Source organism: Mastacembelus armatus, chromosome 8 (assembly GCF_900324485.2).
Source record: "Mastacembelus armatus chromosome 8, fMasArm1.2, whole genome shotgun sequence".
NCBI lineage: Eukaryota > Metazoa > Chordata > Actinopteri > Synbranchiformes > Mastacembelidae > Mastacembelus > Mastacembelus armatus.
In genome coordinates, this window is record NC_046640.1 from 13,277,736 (window position 1) to 13,302,288 (window position 24,553).

Consider the following 24,553-nt stretch of genomic DNA (forward strand, 5'->3'; position numbering starts at 1 on the left):
TTGCTTTGTAATAATGAGTCCTCTTTTTCAATTTTCTGACAGTGGTTTGGTTATAGGCAAAAGGCGCGCGCACACACACACACACGCACACACACACACACACACACACACACACACACACACACATATATATATATATATATACATATGTGTGCAATACAGTCTAGTGCAAATTATCAATAACAAATAAATAAAATAACTCTGGTTGACATTTAACACACTAAAAAACTGTCGGTGTCCATTATGCTCACATTATCTGCTATCACAGTAATGTTGTACTGTCCAACTCCCATTCCAACCAGCCAGTTTCAGGACTAAACTGCAGCATTAGCTCCTGTGTGTAACACACTTTCAGCTCTAGTGCAGAAATCTAGTCTGAGTACACGAGAAGTGTTTTTAATGGAACTTTGTATTTCAGCTTTAGCACTGTGAGCAACTTTCTAGCTAGAGAAAGTGGCTATAGGCCAGTTGCAAAGAAATTACAAATTGCTTTTACCCTTAAGAGTCGCTGATCACTTCAACGTGACCAAATGACATCGCTTATTCAAGACAAGATGGTATAAAAACAAAGCTACATCGAGCTGTGCCGTCAACTTATGTTGAAAGTGCTGGCTTGAAACTTTATTCCAGTTTTTGTTTGACATTGATAGTTCAAGTAAAAACGGAATTAAAAAATTATTCACAAAAGTGTAATACTTTGCAAATGTTTCACAAATATTTTCGTTACTTTTTGTTTGTTTTGAAGGACAGAGATGACAAGAGATATTATGGAAGTTTACATAAGTTTAGAAACTTTGCAGTTGTGGAAGCTTAGAAAAGTTTAGAGACTGAGTTGTGAAATATTAGAAAGCTTGGAGTTGAAGTCATGGGTTTCCTTTGTAAAATTAAGTGATTGCTAAACTTAGAAAAAGCTACAAATCTGTTTTGCGACTTGGAGAAGAATGATCCTGATGGTCATTTGTTTGAGCTGGATTGACTGCATCTGATGAAACTGAAGACCTGTCTTGTTTTGAACAGCGGGAGGTAAGATAATAAATATTTATTCTTCTTGTTAATATTTATTGCTTTTTCTTATTACTCTATATGGAAGCTTTGTGCACTATTTTATATCTGTAGGTATATTGTAGTTGTAAACTCCTCTCATATATATATATTTCAATATTTTGTGAATGCAGTGTCCTTACCTTGAAAATCTCAATTTTATATGTGTTATTGTCATGCAGAAAAATGATGAGCAGCCACCTTTGTACACAGCCACATCAAAAAGCACACAGAGGGCCAGACTGAGGCTGACATGGACAAAGGAAAGGAGTGGGATTCAAACCAGGTCCAGATCTACACTGGCTCAGGCAGCAGAGCTGAGCTCTGTTAGTTCCCACTAACAGGATTTATCTTGTAAATAGTTTGATGCATGGCATGTATTCAAATTCTATTTCTAATTGTGTACATACAATGTTTTGAGGAGAAGTAAAGCTAAAAAGAAAAAAATGCATATAGCAACGTTTCTATTTCTCATAAATATATAGTTTGATTTTTGTCTCAGTTTTAGACTGTATATAATGTATATGCTGTATTTGCACTATGTGGGAAACCCTCACTATCTGGAAGTGCAAAACATGCCATGTAATATTGTCTATTTGTGTACATGTTTTTAAGACTTGCATAGCTGAAAGAAACACCTGTGGCTTTACCTGCTTTTTGTTGTAAATACAGACATATATATTTTGACATTTACAATTTGTTTTTACATTTTTAGCATGTTTGTGTTTTTCAGGATAAAAATAATTTTCCAACTCAGATTTTATGTATTTTGTGTGTTTTTTGGGTCCAAAGTATGTCAAAATGAAAAAATAACTGTCAAGTCAGATAGGTAAGGTTGTGATGAAACATGGGATACCAAACTTGGGCACGGTAAACATTTTTTAAGGTTGAATATAAAGGTAAAATCAAACATTGTAAAAACAGCGTAAATTACCCACAACTCCTAAGGGTTAACTCAGAAACAGGAATGTGGAAGAGGGGTAGAACATTATCTCGGTGGTGTTGTTTGGTCCCCTGACAGATTTTAATGTGTGTCCTTTTCCTTTGTCATGATTTTATGGTAGCAGCAGAGATGAGTGCTCATGTTGGTTGTGCTAGAGGTTGTTGACAGCCTTATCATGTTGCACAGCTTACAGATCACTCTTATTTTCTCCACATTTTACAGTAAGGCCAAAATACTGCTACACTATGACTTCAGTGCAAGTGGAGCATTTTTACTTCTGCATTAGTTGCAAAACTCTGGTTTGTAATTAAAAGCGACTGCGCCCTCTTCAGCACCAAAAATGGAATAGGCCAGGGGTGGGCAACCCTGGTCTTCGAGGGCCGCTCTCTTTGTTTTCCAGCTATCCCTGTCCTACCCACTGTTAATTACTTATATCAGGCATGTTCAGTTAATGAGAAGCTGGATGATACCTCAGATGAGGATGGAACGGGGAGAAGACAAATTGAATTGACATCTTACAGGATCTGAATGACTGATCACACCTGATCCAGGTACCCAAGAGTGGGAAGAGCAGAAATAGTTGGAAAACAAGGAGAACAGTGGCCTGCAAGGAACATGGGTTGGAAACCCCTAAAACAGACAATGAAAAATGTGTGAGATGGACTCTAGACAGTTACTAACTTCTGTTCTGTTATCATAATGGCAAAACAGTGCTTATTGTAACAGGATTACATAATACATATTGTTAGACCAAGTGATACAGTTTGTGCTGATTTTGTTTTGTGATAAATCGACTTGTGACTTACTTACCTTTGATTGATCTCAATTTATGCTTCTCCTCTCTAGGTTATGAAGGAACACTTTGTCAGAGTAATATTAACAACTGCCAGCCAGACCCATGTCACCACGGCACGTGCATCGACGGCATTGCCAGCTACACCTGTAACTGTGACGCTGGCTACACAGGGTACCGCTGTGAGAACCAGCTCAATGAGTGCCACAGCAACCCCTGTCAGAATGGGGGCAAGTGTGTCGACCTGGTAAACAAGTACATCTGTCAGTGCCAACATGGCACCTCAGGTAGGAGGAAAAACTTCAAAAACACATAATCAGTCTTTGTTAATTCAAAGTTCCAATTAATCACATTATAAATGAATAAAAGATAAAACTAAAATGTATATAGAATGTTCCTACAAACCTAATCCAAAAACTCAAACTCCTTTGTCACCACAGGCACCAACTGTGAGATAAACTTTGATGATTGTGCCAATAACCCATGTGACTATGGCATCTGCAAAGATGGAATCAATCGCTATGACTGTGTCTGCAAACCTGGCTTCACTGGTAAGGCCCTCTGAAAATGAAACCACAAATGAAATAAGACGATTTGAAAATGTTGACAAACACACTTGATTCGCATATCTCTCCTGCCAGGTCCCAAGTGTAATGTGGAGATAGATGAGTGTCTGTCTAGCCCCTGTAGAAATGGAGGAACATGTGTGGATGAAGAAAATGGATTTCATTGCCAGTGTCCTGAGGGCTTTAAGCCCCCTTACTGTTACTCCCAGGTGGACGAGTGTGGCAGCAGTCCATGTGTCCATGGCGCATGCAGGGATGACATCAACGGGTATGAAATGTCACAGTTTATAATGACATGGTTAAGTGAGATCAAGGAGAATCTTGACATATAACCACATTACACCATAACCACACATCCAACAGGTTTCAACTTGTATATTAATTAGTTGGTTATTATTAAAATGATCATTGGCTACTCCTGTATTTTCAGTTACCGCTGTGACTGTGAACCTGGATGGGTGGGGAAGAACTGTGACCTGGATAGGAACGACTGTTTGCCGAGTCCCTGCCAGAATGCTGGAACATGTATCGACCAGCTCAATGGCTTCATCTGCAAGTGTCGTCAAGGCTTCAGAGGTGAGAGGGTGGCATAGTAGCAAATCACACAATAACTGATTTCAACATCATAAAGTACATAAAAAGAGAAATACAATATTTTTTCTACACACACCAGCTCATTTACCTTTACCCTAAATAGTAGTCATCTACCTCCCCCTAGTGGTGTATTAAAATGTGTAGATACATTCACCAATATCAAACCAGGTCTCACGTTCATCACAGTTCAGTTCTGTAATGTTTTATTGACTTCTCTGCCCCCTCTGACAGGAAACCTCTGCCAAGTGAACATCAATGAATGTGCATCCAGTCCCTGTCTGAACAAAGGCACCTGTGTGGATGGCGTGGCAAGTTTCACCTGTCTGTGTGAGCTTCCTTACAGTGGACCCACTTGTGCTGAGGTCCTCACACCGTGCTCCCCTAACCCCTGTGCCAACCATGCCATCTGCACCCACACACCAGATTATCTGGGCTATCAGTGTAACTGCCAGCCAGGGTGGCAAGGTAAGAAAGTGACTGTTCAGTTATTGTGTCTGAAAGCTTACAGAAAATATTAGTGCATGTGAATTTATTTAGTTAATCTTATCGTTCCCTTCTCTTACATTCTTCAGGCCAACTGTGTAACATAGATGTGAATGAATGCATCTCCAACCCCTGCAAGAACCGCGGGACTTGCACTAATACACTTGGGGGCTTCCTGTGCTCCTGCAGAGCTGGATATACTGGGCTGACCTGTGAAACAGACATCAATGACTGTGCTCCTAGTGAGTTGCCATGTAACCTTAGCATGCTGTGTTCCTGTAATTCTCTGATGCTGTCAGACACGATACCAGGTCCATGTACATTTACTGTATTTGACCAAAGTAACCTCTCATTTTCTTCCATCAGATCCATGTCTTAGTGGAGGTTCCTGTACCGATGGTATCAACTCTTACCACTGTAGCTGCCTGCCAGGTTTCACGGGGCCCCGCTGTGCTTTAGAGGTCAATGAATGCCAGAGTTCGCCCTGCAAAAATGGAGGCACTTGCACCGACTATGTTAACTCCTACACTTGCACCTGTAGGCCTGGCTTTACTGGAATCCACTGCGAAACCAACATCCCTGATTGTACTGAAAGGTGAGTATGTGTCACAAATGTTTGTTTGTTTGCAAGCAAGTTGTGCCTTATCAAGTTGCTTTATAATTACATGTATATAAGTACATTTAAACCCTTATTTTTACCTATCCACAGTTCTTGCTTCAATGGAGGGACATGCACAGATAAAATCAATGGGTATTCATGCACGTGCCGCTCAGGCTTCACTGGCTCCCACTGCCAATACGAGGTCAACGAGTGTGACTCCCAGCCCTGTCTTAATGGAGGCATCTGTCAGGATGCCCTAGAGTCCTTCCGTTGCTCCTGCCCCAAGGGCTATGCTGGCAACCGCTGCCAGGTACAGACAATTCTGAAGGGTTTTATTAAGGCTTTGAGTCTTTACAAAGGCTATACAAATAAAATTGAATTGAATTGAATTGAATTTACACCTTAATATATTTGGACTAATAAATGCTACCTCTTGCCTACTTAGACACCAGTTGACTGGTGTAGACGCTCATCTCCTTGCCAAAATGGAGGACGCTGTCGCCAAAAAGATGCTTCCTTCATCTGCGAATGTACCAACGGCTGGTCTGGACGTTACTGTGACATCCCTAGGGTCTCCTGTGAGACAGCTGCTCGCCAGAGAGGTATTTTTAATTTCTGTACATGACGATATTTGGCCTCTTGGTCTGTGTTTGTATTGTGACCAAGTAATTTAAGTAAAATTTTCTCCTATATCTTCAGGGCTCCAGACTGATGAGCTATGCCACCACGGTGGTCACTGTGTCAATTCCGGGAATACCCACTATTGTAAATGCCCTGCTGACTACACTGGGAGCTACTGTGAAAGCCAGGTGGACCACTGTGAAGATAAACCATGCCGCAATGGCGCCACCTGCAGGGGATATGTGGGAGGGTATCAGTGTGATGTAAGTCTGTTGCTTTCATAATGTTATGCATTTGTTAGATTTCAGTATTCACACAGTCCTTCATCACAATTGTGGACATTATGTAACTGTCATATGTCTTTACAGTGCATGCCAGGCTATACTGGGCAGAACTGTGAGATAGAGATCAATGAGTGCCAGTCTCATCCTTGCCAAAATGGGGGCACCTGCATCGATCTGGTGGGACACTACATTTGCTCCTGCCCCCCAGGCACACTTGGTATGCAAGTACATACTCTACAAAAACCTGTACTACACTGTACCACACAAAAGTAAATATATAATAATATATAATTATGTTCTCTAAAGGCGTTCTCTGTGAGATCAATGAGGATGACTGTGCCCCATCTCTGGGGCTGCGAAATGCACCTCCCAAGTGCTTGAACAATGGCACCTGTGTGGACAGAGTGGGGGGATACCGCTGCAATTGTCCACCTGGGTTCACAGGAGAAAGATGTGAGGGGGACATAAATGAGTGCCTCTCTAATCCCTGCAGTCCTTCCAACAGTCTTGACTGCATCCAGCTGCCCAATGATTACCAGTGTATCTGCAAGCCTGGCTTCACAGGTTAGACAACTTCCAGCAGCTGCTGTTGGCATCTCATGTGTAAAGTACTCTCATCCAATACTGTCAATTACAATCAATGTTTTTTTGTTTTGTTATTTTTTAGGTCGAAGATGTCAGAACAGATTCAGTGTATGTGAGTCTCAGCCTTGTCAGAATGGAGGAGCCTGTTCTATATCCAGCAGCTCTGGGTTGGGATACACCTGCACATGCCAGCTTGTAAGTTCAAAGTCACATTAAGGGTTGTAACTTCAGTTTGTGCATTACAGCTTTTTTGTTTATGTGTTGAAGTTCACAACCTAATGATATGTCTATTTATAGGGTTATACTGGCCCCAATTGTGAAAGAAGCATGTCATGTCGGGAGCTGTCCTGCTATAATGGAGGTAGCTGTGCAGTTACAACAAGGGGGGCACGTTGCACCTGCCTTCCAGGTTATGGTGGGCCCCAGTGTCAGCATCGCAGTAATGAAGGGTGCTCCTCACAGCCCTGCCAGAATGGAGGATTGTGCACTGAAGAGACCAGTTTCCCGTTCTTTCATTGCCAGTGTCCCATTGGCTGGACAGGTAAACGGTGCGAGCAGAACACCAGATCTCCCCCTGCACCTTCATGCCCTCTGGCAGACTGTCATGGCAAAGCAAATGATGGTGTTTGCGACAAGGAATGCAACACATTTCCTTGTCGCTGGGATGGCGGTGACTGTTCTCTAGCAGCAAACCCCTGGGCTCGTTGTGCAGACCCTCGCTGCTGGCGTGTCTTTAACAACAGTCAGTGTGATGAGTCCTGCAACAACCCTGACTGTCTGTATGACAACTTTGACTGCAGGAACAAGGAGAAAGTTTGCAAGTAAGTTTACTTTTACCAAATTGCAGGATTACCCATGCTTTTTATGTACTGTGCTAAGAACGACTAAGTTAATAATTTTGTTTCTGTTGCTTCCAGTCCAATATATGAAACCTACTGTATTGACCACTATGCGGATGGACAGTGTGACCAGGGCTGCAACACAGAAGAGTGTGGCTGGGACGGCTTGGACTGTGCAGCGAAAGTTCCAGAAGACCTTGCTGATGGTGTTTTGGTTTTGGTAGTCCTACTACCTCCAGATGAGCTCCTCCGCACCAGTACAGCTTTTCTGCAGAAATTAAGTGCCATCTTGCACACTACACTGCGCTTCAGGCTGGACCACAACGGAAAAGCCCTCATCCGCCCCTACACGCGCCGAGAGGCACGCCTTAAGAGGGAGCTCCAGCCTGAACAGGAGGTCATTGGGTCAGTCAGGCATGCAGTAAACATAAAAACATGAAGTTCTTCTTGTAGATTGTACAATACATTAAAAACCTGCCTTTCTACTGTTCCTATAGCTCCATAGTATACCTGGAAATAGACAACCGCCTGTGCTCTCAGGGCTCTGAGGACTGTTTCCCTACAGCTGACAGTGCTGCAGAGTACCTGGGAGCCTTGTCAGCAGTAGATATGCTCCGCTTCCCATACCCCCTCAAAGAAGTTCGTGGTGAGTGTGGATACTAAAACACACAAAAGGACTAGTAAGATTAATCAGGGCGTAAATACTGATTCACTACTTTCTTCTTGCTACAGGTGAAAAGATAATTGAACCTGACCCCCCAACCAAGCTGATGTTAGTGGGGATAGCTTCTCTTTTCCTATTAGTGATCCTTGTGATAGGCATGTTGATTGCGCGTAGAAAGAGAGAACACAGCACCCTTTGGTTCCCTGAAGGCTTCTTCCTTAAGAAGGAACCTAGCAGCAACAAGAACCGCAGGGAACCCGTTGGCCAGGATGCTCTTGGAATGAAGTAAGTAAATGTTAACACTAATGGTGTATTTTGAGAATGAACTGCTTTAGCAATATGTTTTGGAATTGCCTAAGAAATGCTTTCCAATTTAATTTGTATCCTTATGATAACGTTGTTTAATATATTAATCTCTAAACAGACACATGCCAAAAACAGTGGAGGAATCTCTCCTTGGAGATCACAGTGACCAGTGGATGGACTCAGACTGCCCAGAGGCAAAGAGGCTCAAAGTCAGTTACACAACTTCTTTACATATATCAATTGTCCTAAACAATTTAAATACATAGAACTATGTATATGAACAGTATGTCAGCCTGCATTTAAAGTAATGAAATTTAATTTTCTTGTTCTGTGAGTTCAGGTTGAGGAACCAAGTATGCTCTCAGACAGTGAAGATGCAGTGGACAGCAGACAGTGGACCCAGCATCACCTTGCAGCTGCAGACATTCGTGTGCCACCCACGATGGCCCTCACCCCACCTCAAGGAGAGTTTGAAAGTGACTGCATGGATGTTAATGTCAGAGGCCCAGGTTGGTCAGACTGAAACTGTGATTTTACTATTCATATTGTATGTTCTTACCCTTTGTTTGGTCTGTCATGTTGAGCCCTTTAATAGACGTAAACTGACCCATGCCTATTTTTATCTCCTACCAGATGGATTTACACCTCTGATGCTGGCATCATTCTGTGGAGGAGGATTAGAACCTGAGGTAGCAGAGGAGGAGGAGAATGAGGAATGTTCAGCCAACATCATCTCTGACCTAATCTACCAAGGTGCATCCCTTGGTGCTCAAACAGACCGTACTGGTGAGACAGCGCTCCACCTGGCTGCTCGCTATGCCCGTGCTGATGCTGCAAAGAGACTGCTGGATGCCGGGGCAGACGCCAACGCTCAGGACAACACAGGACGTACCCCACTACATGCCGCAGTAGCTGCAGATGCACAGGGTGTCTTCCAGGTAAACTAACATAAAAACATACTGTTATTGTATAGGGCCACATAAGTGCTAGAAATGACAGTAGCCTATTTTTGCACACCTATTATATGTTAAACTCATTCTTCACCATCTTTCTAGATTCTGATCCGAAACCGGGCAACGGATCTTGACTCCCGGATGTATGATGGCTCCACTGCGCTCATCCTGGCTGCACGTCTGGCAGTTGAGGGCATGGTAGAGGAGCTTATCACTTGCCACGCAGATGTCAATGCAGTTGATGAACTGGGTAAGTGTGTGTGATTTCTTTTACCCACGTGAGTGTCCTGATGCAGATATGATAGTTTTGTGATAATCTTTACTGAAACCACAGATATGTAATTTAATTTTTGTTGTCTTTTAGGTAAATCTGCCTTACACTGGGCTGCTGCTGTTAATAACGTAGATGCCACTCTTGCCCTGCTGAAGAATGGTGCAAACAAAGATATGCAAGATCTCAAGGTATGACATCCACGTACACTTTCAGCATGGCTTAAATGGAGTTAGAATTGCATCTAACACATCTGCTGTTTGCTTTGTTGCTCCTTTTATGTTTTCAGGAGGAGACCCCTCTGTTTCTTGCAGCCCGTGAGGGTAGCTGCGAGGCTGTGAAGGTGCTGCTGGCCCACTTTGCAAACAGAGAGATCACAGACCATATGGACAGGTTGCCAAGGGATATTGCGCAGGAGCGTATGCATCATGACATTGTTCAGCTTCTTGACGAGTACAATACAGTAAGAAGTCCCCAGGGTCACGGAGGGGCTGGACACCACCTCACAGGGGGGCACACTCTGTCTCCTCTTATGTGTCCTCCCAGTGCCTTCCTGCCTAGTCTGAAGAACACCCCACAGGGCAAGAAGAACCGTCGGCCTGGGGCTAAGGGTTCTAGCCTTGGAGGCCAACATGCTGCCAGTCTGAAGGAGTCTGTCAAGGCCCGCAATAAGAAGCTGACCTTGGACATGCAGAGTGCCTTACTGGAGAGCTCAGTTACCTTGTCCCCAGTTGACTCACTGGACTCACCCCATGGGGGAGCTAGCAATGCTGGTTACATCACCAACCCCACTTCCCCAGTGGCCATGCAGTCACCAGGGCTCTTCCACTCCTCTATGTCTGTTCCAAGCACCCCAATGGTACATAATAGCATGTTGGAAGGAGGTGGCCCCTTTGCTGTGTCTCTAGCCCAGCTCAGTGACCTGGGAGCTGGAGGAATGTCCTTGCAGGGACGTGTCTCTATGGCTTCGGATGTCAACCATGGCTATGTGTTGAGTTCAGGCCAGATGGGGCTAAACATGGGTATGGTCAGTCCTGTCAGTGTGCCCTTTGACTGGCACAACCGGATGCCCCCCTCCTCCCAGTGTAGTCAGCAAGTGATGAATCTTGTGCAGAGTAGTCAGGCAGGCATGCACCCCCAGAGCCCAGCCATGCAGCAGCAGAACATGCTGATGCACCAACAGCAGCTCTATCGTAATCCTATGCTGCAGCCCACACCTGTTACCTCTACACCTACTATCAGTCCAGTCAAGCTGCCCTCCATTGCTGAGCAACAGCAGCAGCAACAACAGCCGCAGCCACAGCTTATCAACCACGCCATCACCAACCAACAGAGCACAGCCCGCATGAGCACCTCCACCCCACCTACACCCCAAACTAGTGTCCCCAATCCAACATCCTTCTTCCAGCAGCAACAGCTGCCTCAGCAACCCTCTCAACCCCAGCCTGCTGCTCAGCCCCCCCAGGCAGCCACATCAGCATCTCAGCCCACTCAGGCTCTGCCCTCCCAGCCTAGTAGCAGCACTGCAGGAACAGAAGATTACCCAACCCCTCCCTCACAGCACAGCTACTCATCTGCACTAGATGCCACACCCAAGCATTACCTCCATTTGCCCAGTGAACATCCCTACCTGACCCCCTCCCCAGAGTCTCCTGAGCCCTGGTCCAGCCCTTCTCCTCACTGTGTCTCTGATTGGTCAGATTCCACACCCAGTCCAGCTGTTGCTGGCCCTGCTCAGACCCAAATTACTCAAATCCCAGAGGCCAATGGCAAGATGCAGGTGTTTGCATGAAGACCCCATGGCCTCTGCATGAAAAAGGACCTGGGGTGAAAGAATTTGTGGACTGGCTCTTGGGCCTGTCTGCGTTTCTATGTGTCAGCCTGTTTCCAAGATTTTCATTGGATTTGGATTGACTGTTTATCGCAAGGACCGTCTGCTAGTGATTTTTGCAGAGAAAAAAAGTAAAGGGAAATGTGTGTTGTCTGAAAAAACTGCAGACAATTTAATGAAGTAATTCTGTCACAGATGGACTTGTTTTTATTATAAAAAAAAAGTATATGAAGAAACCAAGTCTTTCATTTCAAAGACTTAGGGACGCTCTCCTCAAAACTAACAAACATTTTAAAAAAAGTAGATAAAAAAGTAAAATGTTGAAGGGAATTCATTTATTTTTATTTATTGTTTTTATCACTCTGAACTCCTTTTTTAGGTATTTCACCCGTTTTCTGTCCTAGCTTCTCACATAATGTGCCATCCCCTCTTATTTTATGTGGACCGCCTACATTTCTAATTTTAGTCATTGTGGCCAGTGGTGAAATAAAGGAATATAATTCATTATTCAGAACATAACAGAGGAAGAAACAGGAATTTTGACCTTGATTGATATTTATTTAGGCAAACAGCTGCTGATAAAGATGATAAACTGATTCTATAAAATATATATAAGAGTTGTTCAGCAGTAGTAATGTGTTCCAATTTGATTGAATTGTGGTAATTAATTACTTTCGATGTGAGTATAATAAGAATGTAGATGGATGTGTCTGAAGCACTTGAAGTGACCGGCTTCATAGGGCAAGTGTGGGTCAAATCCAACATTTAACTACAATGGCTATTTATAATGTATGGGTGGAATTTAATACATGGCAAATTTACTTATTCACACACTACATGAGGAGAGAAGAATTGAAGGTTTAATGCTCCCATTATAACTGCAGCCTCTCACTGACGTTACAGGACTCTTACCTCCAACAGCACTGCCAGCCCTGATACCTTCAGTTTTGAAGCTTGTTTTCATTCACTTTCAGAAATTGTTTTTTAAAAAAATTGTTTGCCTATAAAATCAGCCTCTCACTGCCTTTTTTAGTTTTATTTTTAATTTCTGTTTGTTCCAGTTGTTTTATATTCTGTATATTTGTGGAAACCATGGATAATTTTTTTTTTTTTTTAAATATCATTTCGGATGTACTAAGCTATGCTTGTCAGCTGCTATTTTATATCACTCTTCCCTGCAAACATTCCTACATTTTTACCTGTTGAGTCTGGACACTGTGCCTTTCAGTGGTATCTGATACAAAATAAAGCCAGATGACAGATGACAGGTAGAAGTATATTTTGTTGAGCCTGCGTCATGTCCTTCGTCGGACTGAATGGAAACATTCCTGGACTATCTGCGTCGGTGTAGGTCACACTGACGCTCACACTTTGTCTCTAGTAGTGTCCGTGGTGGAGAATGGTCAGTGTGAGGGTGGGCTGCTGGGCTGTGACTGCTTATGCCCTGTCACTCCTGAGGGAGGTCTTTTATGGCATGCAGTGGGACAGTTCCCTTGCATCTACAGTAGCTTCCAGTCCAGAGGCCGTGGAGTTGCATCATAAGATGATTGTTGGAAGATATGGAAATTAAAAACACTACTATGTAGTGCTGCACCCTTTAACTTTTTTTTTTTTTTTTAAATTCTGAGATGACACTCCCAGTCATCCAGCTAACACCTTGTGTAACGCCTGACCAACTCTTTATCTTGACAAGACCTTACGACAGAGGTCATCATGTCCTTAATATACTGTGGATGTTTCAGGACAAAGTCCTTTGCTAATAGTAGAATTTTACATTTTCATATTGTGACATCAGGAAAAAATGACTAGGCCTCCACTCATAGCTACTACTTTTGTGGTGGCCTAACACCACCCCTCATTGTGTCATAGACTGAGTTTATATTTCATTGTTGTTTATCCAGTGGACTCAGCTACTGTTCGGTCAAACCTAGGAAAGATGTTGTTCACTGTCCAGGTCAAATTTTACTTACATTGTAAACTGATTTTTTTGTTTGTTTGTTTTTTTTTTTTTTTATACATAACTGATCTTTCAAATTCACTACCAGGTCACACTAAATGTTTTGTACATTTCAACCTCCCAATTTCAGTTTGTAAATATGTTTTTTCTGGGTAGATCTTTGCTTGAGAAGTCTTACTTTTCTAAAATGATTGCTATGTACTAAAAAGGACAAAAATAAAATGTACTTCATTTAGCATTATTCGGAGCTAAGACTGTGACTGATATTTTATTGGTCTTGTGTTATTAGAACAGTCATTGATATTTTCTATCATTATTAATTTTAATACTTGTTTAAAAGTAGTTCAAAATCATTGTACATAAAAAGTTTTCCACAGTTTTTCTTTCTAAGGTCAAAAGTTGTAAAATAAGTTACTTATAATAAAAACTGTAGGGAACTACATTTTTGTGTCCTCGTGTTCAGTGATTGTTTCTTATTGTGTAGGTTGTTAATTTACTTACCGATAAACATAAGATGTGCCTAAAATGAAGCCTTCAGTAAAAACAGCCTGTAATGTTACAAATTCAGTCCAATACAGACAGTCTACAGTGAGTGTTATCTTTATGACTCTTATATTTAATAATTAGTTTAGTAGATTTTTAAAATTCTGGTAGTATTTTGCGTTCCTATATCCAGCTCATGAGGAATCACTGCTATTTTTGTAGTTACTATCTCACACAGACAGCAGACAGACGCCTTTCTATGGTCTGATCCATGTTCAGTGCTGCCCAGAAGTAAACGTCTGTCAACCTAATGAAGGATATTATATTTTAAAAAACAGTGAGTTATAGTTACTAGAGTGAATGACTGTCTACACATCTTATTTCTTCTCTGCTTTCCTCTGCAGGATGCGCAGCACCCCAAGAGTAGCATTGAACACAACGTCATGTTTGAAGATCATCTTATAGAAAGTGTCCAGGGGCAGTCGGCCGGTTGGATCTGCATGCTTCAGCGCAGTCATGGGCATGTAAAGGCGGTTGGTCTGGTGACGCAGAGGAGGCTCCTTGGCTGTGATCACTTTGACTGTTTGCTGAGTGATAGAAATAAAAGGACTTCGTCATTATGCATTTTCACTAAAGGTCAGTAACTTTTGGTGACTTTAAGGTGAAATAGAAATATAACTGTCACTTGCCTCTGCCACTTCTTCTGGTGTCTGGCCTAATGAGATAAAGACCTTTTTTGAGTAAGGCAGGTAAACTTCACGAAAGATTTTAGCAGTCTCCTCATCTGTCCCTGATAGATCCATCTTCTCAGCATCTTCATAGACTTTCCTTTCAAACTCTGTCACCACAGGGCCAGGTTCCACTAGAGTCGTCCTGATGGGAGAAATATAAAAAAAGACACATATACATCCACTGTTCTTTTCTAGTCAACTACTTATTTTTAGTTGTAGGTATGAAGAGGCTGCATTAGATCGTTGAAGCAAATGTATTTTTCAGGATATAAAATCACTTGATGTTAAACTTCATTGCTTGCACTGCCAGACTTTCACAAAATCCTTCCACAGCGAATTTGGAGGCAGAGTAGACATCATTGAACAGAAGCCCTGTGTAGAAATAGAAGGAAATCTGTTACGTCTTAACCCTCTTTTAAGTGTTTGCATCTGTTGTAATGTTACTGATGCAAACACACCCTGTAACCCCATGACACTGCTCATCACCACAATATGGCCACTCTGCCTCCGCTTCATGTCAGGCAACAGTTCTTTCAGCAGCCGCACCAGCCCAAAGAAGTTGGTGTCAAAGAGCTCCTGCATGGCAGCAATACTTTGGCACTCCAGTGGTCCAATCATGCCAACACCAGCATTGTTCACTAAAACAGCAAAGTATCCTACATTATTACTCCATATGCTTAAAATAACTAAAAAAAAAGTGTCTTTCAGTGTGAGAGCAAACAGACCAAGAACATCCACGCATCTGTCCGGCAGGCTGTTGACACACTCTTTGATGGAGGCTTCACAGCAGGCATCTAACTGTTTGATTTCCAGGGTTTTGTTTAAGGAGTCACCTGCTGCTTTCTCCAAGGGCCCCCGTTTTCCAAGGTCCCTCATTGTGGCAACCACTGCCTCAGAGAAACAACAGATACACTGTAGTTGTGGTTATTTGTGTTATGTTGTTGTTGGTTAAAGAGGGTGAATACCTGACCTTTAAACCTTCTAAGCTCATCCTTGGCCAGCCGCGCTGCCACAGCTAAACCAATGCCAGACGAACATCCTGTCACCAGCACCCTCCTGGTCCCCATGGCTGTCTGACCTCTGACCTCAAGGCTCAGGAGGATCCTGACTGGTGAGTCAAAAATAGTTTAGTAGTTCAGTTATTCATTTCTTACTTTGCCTTGGCTGATATTTGCAATGTCACATTTCCTTGATGATGATAAAATAATAAGAAGAATTTAGGCTGTCTTGTCCTACCATAGTCAGTGTGACGTAGTTTATAGGTATTCAGTTATAGGATTGTAGCTCCTGATGATGGAAAATTCATTTAACTTTGAATAAAACGACACAAAAACACAAACTTTCCATACAAAATATATTTTCAAAATAGATATAATATATATTGTAGAATATTATTTCAAGACCTCTGCAGAACAATATTTTGAATAAGAATTAGTCACTTCCCATCACTGTAAACAACGACGAGACCACAGAGGATAAATGAGGTCACTACAAATACAGACCCTGTAAATCCCCGACAGGATGAGTTCGCCACAACAATGTCCAGCCTCGGATGCCTCTAGGTTTTTTTGTAGGCCGTGAAGAAGCCAACCAACCTGTGGAGCGACCAGCGCGTCCTCCACAGCCGCAGATCTGAGGAAATGAGACTGTAACAAACTGGTGGATCGACAAAAAGCAGCGTGCAGACTAGAGAAACACGATCAACTCACAACGGGACATGAGGCTACATAAGCCCAGCGATTAGCCTAAACGGGTCAAATTGACCGACTCAGTATGTGGGAGTTGTAGTTCTTTAAATGATCAAATATTACATTACGAATTACAGTAGTACTATATGCGTAATAGTAGTATTTGCGTCCTTCCCAAAACCGAATAACGATGATAGTTATGGTAATTATAATAATCCATAATTAATAGAAGTATTACACACAATGATGTTACTGTTTTTTTAGAAACATAATTATTATTATTATTTCACATAAGTAATATTGATCTTACTGTAATAACAACTATAGATATAAAATATGCTTATTTAGTTTAGCAGTTTCTCACTATGACCACTGGATGTCACTATGCACTAAATGCATTATTATATATTATGTACATTTAACTGAATCATTAGGTCAATATAAAGATCAAGATGCACTACGTAGTTTGAAAACATCAGATTTTTCCAGTTAGTCAGAAGTAAAGGGTTAACTGGTCTGGCAGACCCAAAGCCACAACAGCACAGTCTCCAGACTTAAACCCCATCGAGCTGGTTTGGGATTAACTGGACAGAAAGGTGAAAGCAAAGCAACAGTCACATTTGTGGGAACTTCTGCAACAGTGTTGGGAAGAGCTTTCTGAGTAATATTGATATTGTAGAGAGAATACTACAACTGTGTCCAGCTGTTGTGCTCACAGATTTATATACTCATACCTGGCAACATTCGAGAAATCTTCATGTTTAATGTTCATATATAGTCCTTTATGGTAACACACTAAGATGACATAACTGCAATAACTTATATTTATATGAGGATGTTATACGTGGTTTATTTACAGACAGTATTATTATGAAAAAGTTGAAAAAAAAAAAACAGATTTTGTAACACTTAGGGGGAAAGTTTCATATATCTTCCATTATTCTCTCTCTTTTTGTCCCCAGTAAAAAAGAGGATGGGCTTTTTAACTCTAAGCTGCTGTTGTATTCAGATCATATTACTGCTATTCAGTGTTTTTTTTAGAAAACAAAGAGTGAATTCTTTTAAAGATGATTTTTAATCACCAGGTCTTTTCATTATGTACAATAGTTATCCCTTTAAAGGGCACTGTACTGGGTTCCACACAGAAAGGCCCTAAGTTTGAGTCTCTTGATTGTTTAAAACAAAAATTATACTGAAGATTTGTCAATCAAATGATGAATTTATGTCGTCTCGCTTAACAAAATCCGTTCTCAGGCATTTGAGTGACCAATTTGACAACAATTTAAAGTGTTTTCCATGTAACCAGATTTTTCATGCTGTCTGTCCTGGCATTGTTGGGTGTAATGGGATCTTTTGTGTCATGGCTGAAAGCTCTTTGTTCCAATGGGAACTGACTCCAGGGATTTGATGTTCTGATGTTACAGATGCAGGTATCATGCGATCTGTGCTGATAAAAGTACATAGTCAGTAATTCTCCCATAACGTGAGCACTTGCCCATCTTTATGTCTGTTAAAATGATATTTTTCCATAGATATGCTATACATAAAAAATTAAAATAGCTCACAGTAGGTAGGAATTTACAATTGAGAACAAGGCCATTTGTCAATATAAAGAATTGTATTATTATCTCCTTATATTACTGGTTGCAGAGGTTACAAAACACATAAAAATAAAAATGACTCTCTTTCTTTTTTTTCTGTTTTGTTTTGTAACTTGGCCCAATTTCTCTCGTTTCCATTGGTCCTGACACTCCATTGTCTGGTTTGTGTTATGGGTTCAGGGAGTGGCCAGTTTTCCTTTTATAACCAGAGTTGGTATAAAAAGTTGCTTTGGACCAGATTGCAATAATTTCAAATGCACGGAGCCCAACACTCACAATGTAAGTATAATTTTACTTTCCAGATTCTCTTAAATGAATAGAGAAATCACTGAATAGACATTTCTCAGTGGATGAATTAATATTAAATGTTTATATGACCACAAACTTATTACTGGATAAACAAATATGGCACACTGTGTGTGTGTGTGTGTGTGTGTGTGTGTGTGTGTGTGTGTGTGTGTGTCAGGATATATCTTTCTGGACTTGTTGGCTTTCTGCTGGTGCTAACCACTGAAGCCAGAGTTGGGTAAGAAACCATTTTAGCAGTATGCAGCATTTGACTACAACTAAGTAAAACAAAAAAAAATATATCTGGTTCAAGTGTTGGTTATTAGAAATTGAAGGGACCACCGCTCAAATTGAAAAATTACTGTTCAGCTCAAGAGCTAGAAAATATCAGTTTTTTAATATGTTCCTTTCACATTTCACAGAAACTCCTCTGAGTTGGTGTTCTGTTCTGAGACAAAACAATGCCTGCTGTTTGATAAAGTTTGTAAGACTGACGAATATGAGGTGAGTGCCTCTGAGCAAGAAGGAATAAACACAAAAAAACCCACATGAGCCAATTAGAAAAAAAAGCCTCACAACTGTGTTCATTCATGTCCCGCAGGCCCGCCACTATGACTCCGTGAAATGGGTTTCGACTGAAGAGACGTCTTTCTTCTTGGAGATTGCAATAATGAAAGGATTCAGACGGTTGTATGACTACATCACCGGTGCAAATGTGAATGGTGTGCATCTCGTCATATATTTATTATGTATTTAATATTTTATTTAAACACTTTAAAGAAAACAACTACAAGTGTTTATTCACAATGATTGAGTATAATGTTTTAAAATCTCCAAAAAAAAAAAAAAAAAAAAAAAAAAAAAAAAAAGATCCCATGCAACTCATACCATTTGTATGGAGACTGGTATTTAAAACAAGTATTTCCAAACTCTGGCTGAACATGTGGTACAGCTAAAATAAAAATGTCCCTTGACCGGACATCATAATTACTGTATTTAGTTGTGATTAGAGAGCAGAGCTTGTTTGGTGGTTTTATTGGATAGTTCAGAGCAACTGCATGTTTTTTTTTTTATTGTTTTCTTATTCTTCATGTGCATTTTTTTTTGTGACAATTCTCAAAAACTTTCTTAATGTTTGTTGTTAGGAGAGAAAATTGAAATGACAGCTCCTGTTGTTGTGAAAGTCCCTGACAAGTATTTTTGGGAAACGGGTGTTTACACAATAAGTTTCTTGCTGCCAGCTGAATATCAGAAAAATCCACCTAGCCCTACTAATAATAAGGTAAGCTTCTCTAGCTAAAAACGATAGCTGGAAAAAAAATAAAAACACATTACGTTCCAGTTAGTCATCAATAACTCAATATGAACTGATTCTGAGTCCACCTTATGTTCTGACAGATAATAAAACTTTGCTGACTTACAGGTGTACATCCGCAACACACCAGACATGACTGTGTATGTGCAGAGCTATGGAGGATGGCTGACAACCGTGTCTGACAAAAACACAGCAAACAGTCTGTCCTCTGCCCTTGACCAAACCAATGCAGACTACAAAAAAGGCTTCCACTATGCTGTTGGATATAACAGGTAGACAAATCATTACCATTTTCTCAGTGATAATCACAAATTACTGAAGAAAATCCAAAGAATGTATTTGGATGATGATTTTATATTCTACAATAAATTATTATGTGCGTATTTATTTCTTGCAGCCCAATGACGATCATTTACAGGCACAATGAGGTGTGGTTTGTTGCTGAGGATGAGCCAGCGTGTTCCAGCAGTGAGGAATTGAACTTTGGTCCTTAGTCCTGAACATTCGGAGCCCTCTGCAATGACAGTATACAACAGCGTATATAGAAAAATGTTGTAACTTGACTTTCGCTTGCTCCATCTTAAAATGTATCATATAAATTGCCAGCCTGTGAGAGCCCATGTTACGGAAATATATGTGAATTGAATAGAGCATGTATTACTAGTGATGATGGGTTTACTCTATGTTGTATGATGGTTTTCTTTTGTTTTCAATAAAATATCTTTTTGCAGTGATTTATTTTGCTTGTTTTTAACCAATCTGCTTCCTGTCTAAGGCAGCTGGTTTCCAGTAGGTTAAGCCTCAGGACAGCTCAGTCTCACTCCATTTTCTTGCCACTAGGTGGCAGTAGGAAGACGATTATTATATGGATCATAGTTATACTGCCAAGAACTTCAGGTTTTTGACATGATTGTTTTTTTGTTTTTTTTTCTCTCTCATTTTATTTTATTTTATTTAAGATTTACCTTTAAAATGAAGAGAGATGGTTGTAAATGTCAGAAGCTACACAGCCTACTGAAAATAGTACGTAGGCTATTTTATTGATGAATGTCATAATCCATTTACAAGCTGATGTGCAGATTTCATAACCATTCACCCTTGAACTGCCCCCTTCCTCCCCCCATTCGCTTTTATGTCACTCTGATCTTCATCATCTTACCTGTGTCGTTTGAGATGAATGACAGCTTATCATATTGAGCAGTAGCCAGGGATGTGGAGTAATATTCAATTGGAGTTCTCTGAAGGGCTAATGTTGTATTACACCGACAAAGCAAAGGTCCTGTCCTTGAATGCATTATTAAGGTGTATCCATTGATTTAATTCAAGGATGAACAGCTGATGCTTTCCTCGTGTACACGTTCAGTGGTGGAAAGTAACAAAGTACATTTACTCAAGTACTGTAAAATATTGCAGCTTATACTTCTGCTCTACAAGCCTGTAGAGAGAAATATTGTACTTTTTAGCCCACTACATTCATATAACAACTACAGTTCCCACTTACATTGCAGATTAAAGAAAAGATAAAAGTATAACAACACTTTTGTGGAGCTGAACTTTAATTTGCCTTTTTTTTTAACCATTAGTCTTCCCATGCATCTGATTTATTTTGTGACCCTCAAAGAGGTCTGACTCCTAGGCTGGGAACTACTACACTAAACTGCCTGTAATGCAATTTTACTGGGCTGGTTACTTGGCTGGCTTGCTGAATGACTGATTGGATAGGGGCACCAGTCAGGAGAGGTTTTATGACACTCGCTACAGATCGAAGTCCGCTTGTAGGGCTCAAATCACCAGCAGGCCTGCCATTCAGCTTTTCTCCAGTTTGCCTCCCTTGTCTGTCTGGTCTTCTGATCTCTACAGTAATGAAGATCAGGCTGGACTAACTTTGGAATCCATGTCCCACAACTAGCATGGATGTACCTGGTTATCACCCACAGCTGCCACAGCCTCTTGTCCCCCACCTTGGCAACTACACAGCCGATCTGTTAAATCTGGAAGGATCACCAACATGTGAGTGCACTATGAGTAGATCAGAAGATACTGTATGAGCTTATATCTTGTTCTAAAAGTACCTGTGTTTAAAAATGTCTTATTTTGAGAGCTGGTGTATAACTGTGTCAGGAAAAATATAATATGTAGTAGAAAATAATCACCTCTACATGAAAATCCAAATACAGAAGAAAAATAGGTTTATCATTGTGCTACATTCCTGTCGATGTCAAAAAAAGTACAAGCCAAGTGGTGTTACTGTACTGCTCACTATTGTCTCAACAGCCAAATACTGCATACTATGTCTGTATCTCTGTATTTTACTAAAAGAAGAAGAAGAAAGGAGAGAAAATGGGAAGTGTAGAGAAGGCTAGAGCAGGATTTGCTCTCTGGAGCAGGTACAGTACGTGTTTCAGTAGCTTGGCACATCACAACTTTCAGTTAAAAAAAACAGCAATCTCCTTTCAAACAACACTTGCTAGCTCAACCTTGTGTCATGTTGGTCATTTTCAGTAGCAGAAGTTTGAGTCATACTCTGAATATATTTAATGATAACTGTGGCATCATTCTCCAGCTCAGGACTCAAAGACAGAACCAGATGGCAGACCACAGTCAGAGGAGAGTTGTCCCATCTGTGGGGACAAAGTATCGGGATACCATTATGGACTGCTCACCTGTGAAAGCTGCAAGGTAAAAATCAGAATATGGACAAGTCGTTTAGGATGATCTTGTAATCTGCAGAGAATGAAGCAGCAGCCTCACAGACTGTCTCTCTCTCTCTCTCTGCAGGGATTCTTTAAACGCTCAGTACAGAATAACAAGCATTACACCTGTGCAGAACAACAGCGCTGCCCCATGAACCTTTCGCAGAGGAAACGTTGTCCTTCCTGCCGCTTCCAGAAGTGTCTGGCAGTGGGCATGAAAAAAGAAGGTACACCCGCAGCCCCCAGGCCACACAGAAACATTCATAAACAGCACACACACATGCATTCTGCTCACTGCATGCGTTGTGTTGTATTCTGACATGAATGCTATTTTCTCCCATATGATTTATCTAAGAAGCCATAAACCGATGCAAGTAATTGTCTGCAATGACCCAGATTATATATGATTGCAATAATCAAATTGGGTTTAGAGAGCTATTATTAGTTCTCTAAACTAAAATACCTCTGTACTGTCTGGAATTTGGTGGTAAAAGCCTGATAATTTGTTTCCTGTTAACAGCTGTAAGAGCAGATCGCATGCGAGGTGGCAGAAATAAATTTGGCCCTCTGTATCGGCGGGACAGGCAGAGGAAGCAGCAAAAAGTTTATGACCAGGCAAACACTGGTCCCTACAGGATTAAGCAGGGTACTACACCCTGGCCTACAGCTCCAAATGATCTTTACCCTGTGAGCAGTCACGCAAGTATGTCATTGTCCTCTGATGCTTTACATCAAACCCACATGCATCCAAACATGGGGGAGACGGGTGCACTCATACCTCTGGACTGCACAATGAACGAAGACAGAGACCTCCCTCCTTCATCCCTGCCTTACCCTGAACTGTACCACTGCACCTTCTCTGGATTCACCCAGGAGAAAAGAGAAATGCCGTTAAGCTACAGCCTGGTTCACACAAACTATCCAGTGCACCCAACCTCAAACAATTCATTCACATACAGAAGAACACCAGTATCATCCCCCGGCTCAGCACCCAGTTCATCTACGCTACTCTCACAAGCTCCCACCCAAAACCGAGACAGTCCTTCATCAACCATCTTCCTAAGCCAGCTCTTGGAGGGAGAGCAAGAGGAGAGCCAGCTGTGTGCCAAAGTGCTGGCCAGCCTGCAAAGAGAACAGGCCAACCGAGGCAAACATGACCGCCTAAACACATTCAGCATCATGTGCAAAATGGCTGACCAGACACTGTTTGGGCTTGTGGAGTGGGCCAGGAACAGTACACTCTTCAAGGAGCTCAAGGTGAAAACATGGGCCACAGTATTACAGAGATCTTTCTATAGTAGTTGAAATCTCTTAGTAGCTGTGTCAACAGACCTATGGCATTTACTCGTTTCAATGTGTTGGAGGTCTGAGGTTGTAGGTTGTGGGTTGCAGTCATTAATTTGCAACTACCCCCAGATCAACTTTTTATGTTTCCCACAGGTGGAGGACCAGATGGTGCTGCTGCAGAACTGTTGGAGTGAGTTGCTGGTCCTGGATCACCTTTGCAGACAGGTGACCTATGGAAAAGAGAGCTGCATATATCTAGTCACAGGACAACAGGTACAGTATATACTGATGATCATCATAAAGGTCTTTAAACATTGCCCTGTCATGTGTTATACTGGGTTACACAGAAACCTAAATTCTAAACACCATCTTTTTCTCACTCTGATGCAGATTGAAGTATCAACCATCATCTCACAAGCAGGAGTGACACTGAGTAGCCTGGTATCAAGGACCCAAGACCTGGTGTCCAAACTGAAGGTACTTCAGTTAGACAGACATGAGTTTGTCTGTCTCAAATACTTGGTGCTATTCAACCCTGGTGAGCAATTTATTTTGAAATTCTAGTGATTAATTTTTTTTTTATAGGAGATAAAAATCAGATGCAGCTTTTTGATGAAGTTCCTGACATTTTAGATGTGTATTCTTTTCAAACTACTGTCATGCATGCAGCTTCTGTTAAACATGTTATATGATGAATATGCATGTATCTTTCTCCACTAGATGTGAAGTCTGTGCAGAGCCGCAGGCAGGTAGAACAGACTCAAGAGAGGGTGAACAGGGCCCTAATGGAACACACTCAGCAGAATCATCCAGGGCACTCAGACAAGTTTGGCCAGTTGCTACTCCGGCTGCCTGAAGTACGTAGCATTAGCTTGCAAATTGAGGAGTATTTATACCAGCGCCACCTTCTGGGAGATTTGCCTTGTAACTCTCTACTCACTGAGATGCTTCACACGAAGCACAACTAGGGGCTGCTGGATTTGCAGACAGGAGAGTCAGGTTTTGCACTTTCTTTATTGCCTTTGTGAGATGTAAGGTCCAAGCACTACCATATTTTTGTAAGCAGGAAGAGCTTAACTGTTAAAAGAAAAATGCATCTTTGAAGAAGTAAAATTGTTTTTTGCATTTGCCTGAG

At 41.4% G+C, this 24,553-nt stretch overlaps 4 protein-coding genes across 4 annotated transcripts in view; 3 read left to right on the top strand and 1 right to left on the bottom strand.

Moving 5' to 3' along the window:
• Positions 1 to 13,573, top strand: part of notch3 (notch receptor 3) — a 30,717-nt gene extending 17,144 nt beyond the window's left edge. Inside the window, exons 11-33 of the mRNA XM_026324317.1 lie at positions 2,831 to 3,064; positions 3,218 to 3,328; positions 3,419 to 3,611; positions 3,774 to 3,919; positions 4,169 to 4,402; positions 4,510 to 4,662; positions 4,787 to 5,015; positions 5,130 to 5,331; positions 5,467 to 5,623; positions 5,721 to 5,905; positions 6,011 to 6,143; positions 6,233 to 6,490; positions 6,594 to 6,706; positions 6,809 to 7,332; positions 7,429 to 7,755; positions 7,848 to 7,996; positions 8,083 to 8,299; positions 8,439 to 8,529; positions 8,661 to 8,829; positions 8,954 to 9,258; positions 9,376 to 9,523; positions 9,638 to 9,735; positions 9,834 to 13,573. Coding sequence (XP_026180102.1) covers positions 2,831 to 3,064; positions 3,218 to 3,328; positions 3,419 to 3,611; positions 3,774 to 3,919; positions 4,169 to 4,402; positions 4,510 to 4,662; positions 4,787 to 5,015; positions 5,130 to 5,331; positions 5,467 to 5,623; positions 5,721 to 5,905; positions 6,011 to 6,143; positions 6,233 to 6,490; positions 6,594 to 6,706; positions 6,809 to 7,332; positions 7,429 to 7,755; positions 7,848 to 7,996; positions 8,083 to 8,299; positions 8,439 to 8,529; positions 8,661 to 8,829; positions 8,954 to 9,258; positions 9,376 to 9,523; positions 9,638 to 9,735; positions 9,834 to 11,336 — 5,879 coding nt within the window. The 3' untranslated portion in view covers positions 11,337 to 13,573. The remainder of the gene's footprint in view (positions 1 to 2,830; positions 3,065 to 3,217; positions 3,329 to 3,418; positions 3,612 to 3,773; positions 3,920 to 4,168; positions 4,403 to 4,509; positions 4,663 to 4,786; positions 5,016 to 5,129; positions 5,332 to 5,466; positions 5,624 to 5,720; positions 5,906 to 6,010; positions 6,144 to 6,232; positions 6,491 to 6,593; positions 6,707 to 6,808; positions 7,333 to 7,428; positions 7,756 to 7,847; positions 7,997 to 8,082; positions 8,300 to 8,438; positions 8,530 to 8,660; positions 8,830 to 8,953; positions 9,259 to 9,375; positions 9,524 to 9,637; positions 9,736 to 9,833) is intronic.
• A 619-nt stretch (positions 13,574 to 14,192) lies between these two features.
• Positions 14,193 to 15,613, bottom strand: LOC113141289 (retinol dehydrogenase 8). The gene is made up of 6 exons (XM_026325614.1): positions 15,517 to 15,613; positions 15,272 to 15,433; positions 15,005 to 15,184; positions 14,825 to 14,918; positions 14,505 to 14,688; positions 14,193 to 14,402 (listed from the first exon to the last, which is right to left on the bottom strand). The coding sequence occupies exons 1-6, from the start codon at positions 15,611 to 15,613 to the stop codon at positions 14,193 to 14,195; spliced, it is 927 nt and encodes a 308-aa protein (XP_026181399.1).
• Positions 15,614 to 18,014: 2,401 nt separating this feature from the next.
• Positions 18,015 to 20,172, top strand: soul5 (heme-binding protein soul5). Its single transcript, XM_026324946.1, has 7 exons — positions 18,015 to 18,114; positions 18,302 to 18,361; positions 18,546 to 18,627; positions 18,725 to 18,845; positions 19,269 to 19,405; positions 19,547 to 19,710; positions 19,836 to 20,172. Coding segments are annotated over exons 1-7 (663 nt in total). The 5' UTR covers positions 18,015 to 18,112; the 3' UTR covers positions 19,933 to 20,172.
• An 820-nt stretch (positions 20,173 to 20,992) lies between these two features.
• Positions 20,993 to 24,386, top strand: nr5a5 (nuclear receptor subfamily 5, group A, member 5). The gene is made up of 7 exons (XM_026324945.1): positions 20,993 to 21,448; positions 22,002 to 22,117; positions 22,217 to 22,358; positions 22,652 to 23,388; positions 23,572 to 23,691; positions 23,809 to 23,956; positions 24,139 to 24,386. The coding sequence occupies exons 1-7, from the start codon at positions 21,349 to 21,351 to the stop codon at positions 24,384 to 24,386; spliced, it is 1,611 nt and encodes a 536-aa protein (XP_026180730.1). The 5' UTR covers positions 20,993 to 21,348.
• Positions 24,387 to 24,553: the final 167 nt, after the last annotated feature.

What these genes read in the sequence shown, in the direction of transcription:
- LOC113141289 (XM_026325614.1), bottom strand. Translation starts at nt 15,613, where the DNA reads ATGGGGACCAGGAGGGTGCTGGTGACAGGATGTTCGTCTGGCATTGGT. An exon ending in CAGTGTCATGGGGTTACAGG is followed by an intron (nt 14,919 to 15,004) that starts GTGTGTTTGCAT and finishes ATTTCTACACAG; the next exon opens with GGCTTCTGTTCAATGATGTC. An exon ending in GCAATGAAGTTTAACATCAA is followed by an intron (nt 14,689 to 14,824) that starts GTGATTTTATAT and finishes TTCTCCCATCAG; the next exon opens with GACGACTCTAGTGGAACCTG.
- soul5 (XM_026324946.1), top strand. An exon ending in CACCGGTGCAAATGTGAATG is followed by an intron (nt 18,846 to 19,268) that starts GTGTGCATCTCG and finishes GTTTGTTGTTAG; the next exon opens with GAGAGAAAATTGAAATGACA. An exon ending in CTAGCCCTACTAATAATAAG is followed by an intron (nt 19,406 to 19,546) that starts GTAAGCTTCTCT and finishes GCTGACTTACAG; the next exon opens with GTGTACATCCGCAACACACC.
- nr5a5 (XM_026324945.1), top strand. Translation starts at nt 21,349, where the DNA reads ATGGATGTACCTGGTTATCACCCACAGCTGCCACAGCCTCTTGTCCCC. An exon ending in TCACCTGTGAAAGCTGCAAG is followed by an intron (nt 22,118 to 22,216) that starts GTAAAAATCAGA and finishes CTCTCTCTGCAG; the next exon opens with GGATTCTTTAAACGCTCAGT. An exon ending in ATCTAGTCACAGGACAACAG is followed by an intron (nt 23,692 to 23,808) that starts GTACAGTATATA and finishes ACTCTGATGCAG; the next exon opens with ATTGAAGTATCAACCATCAT.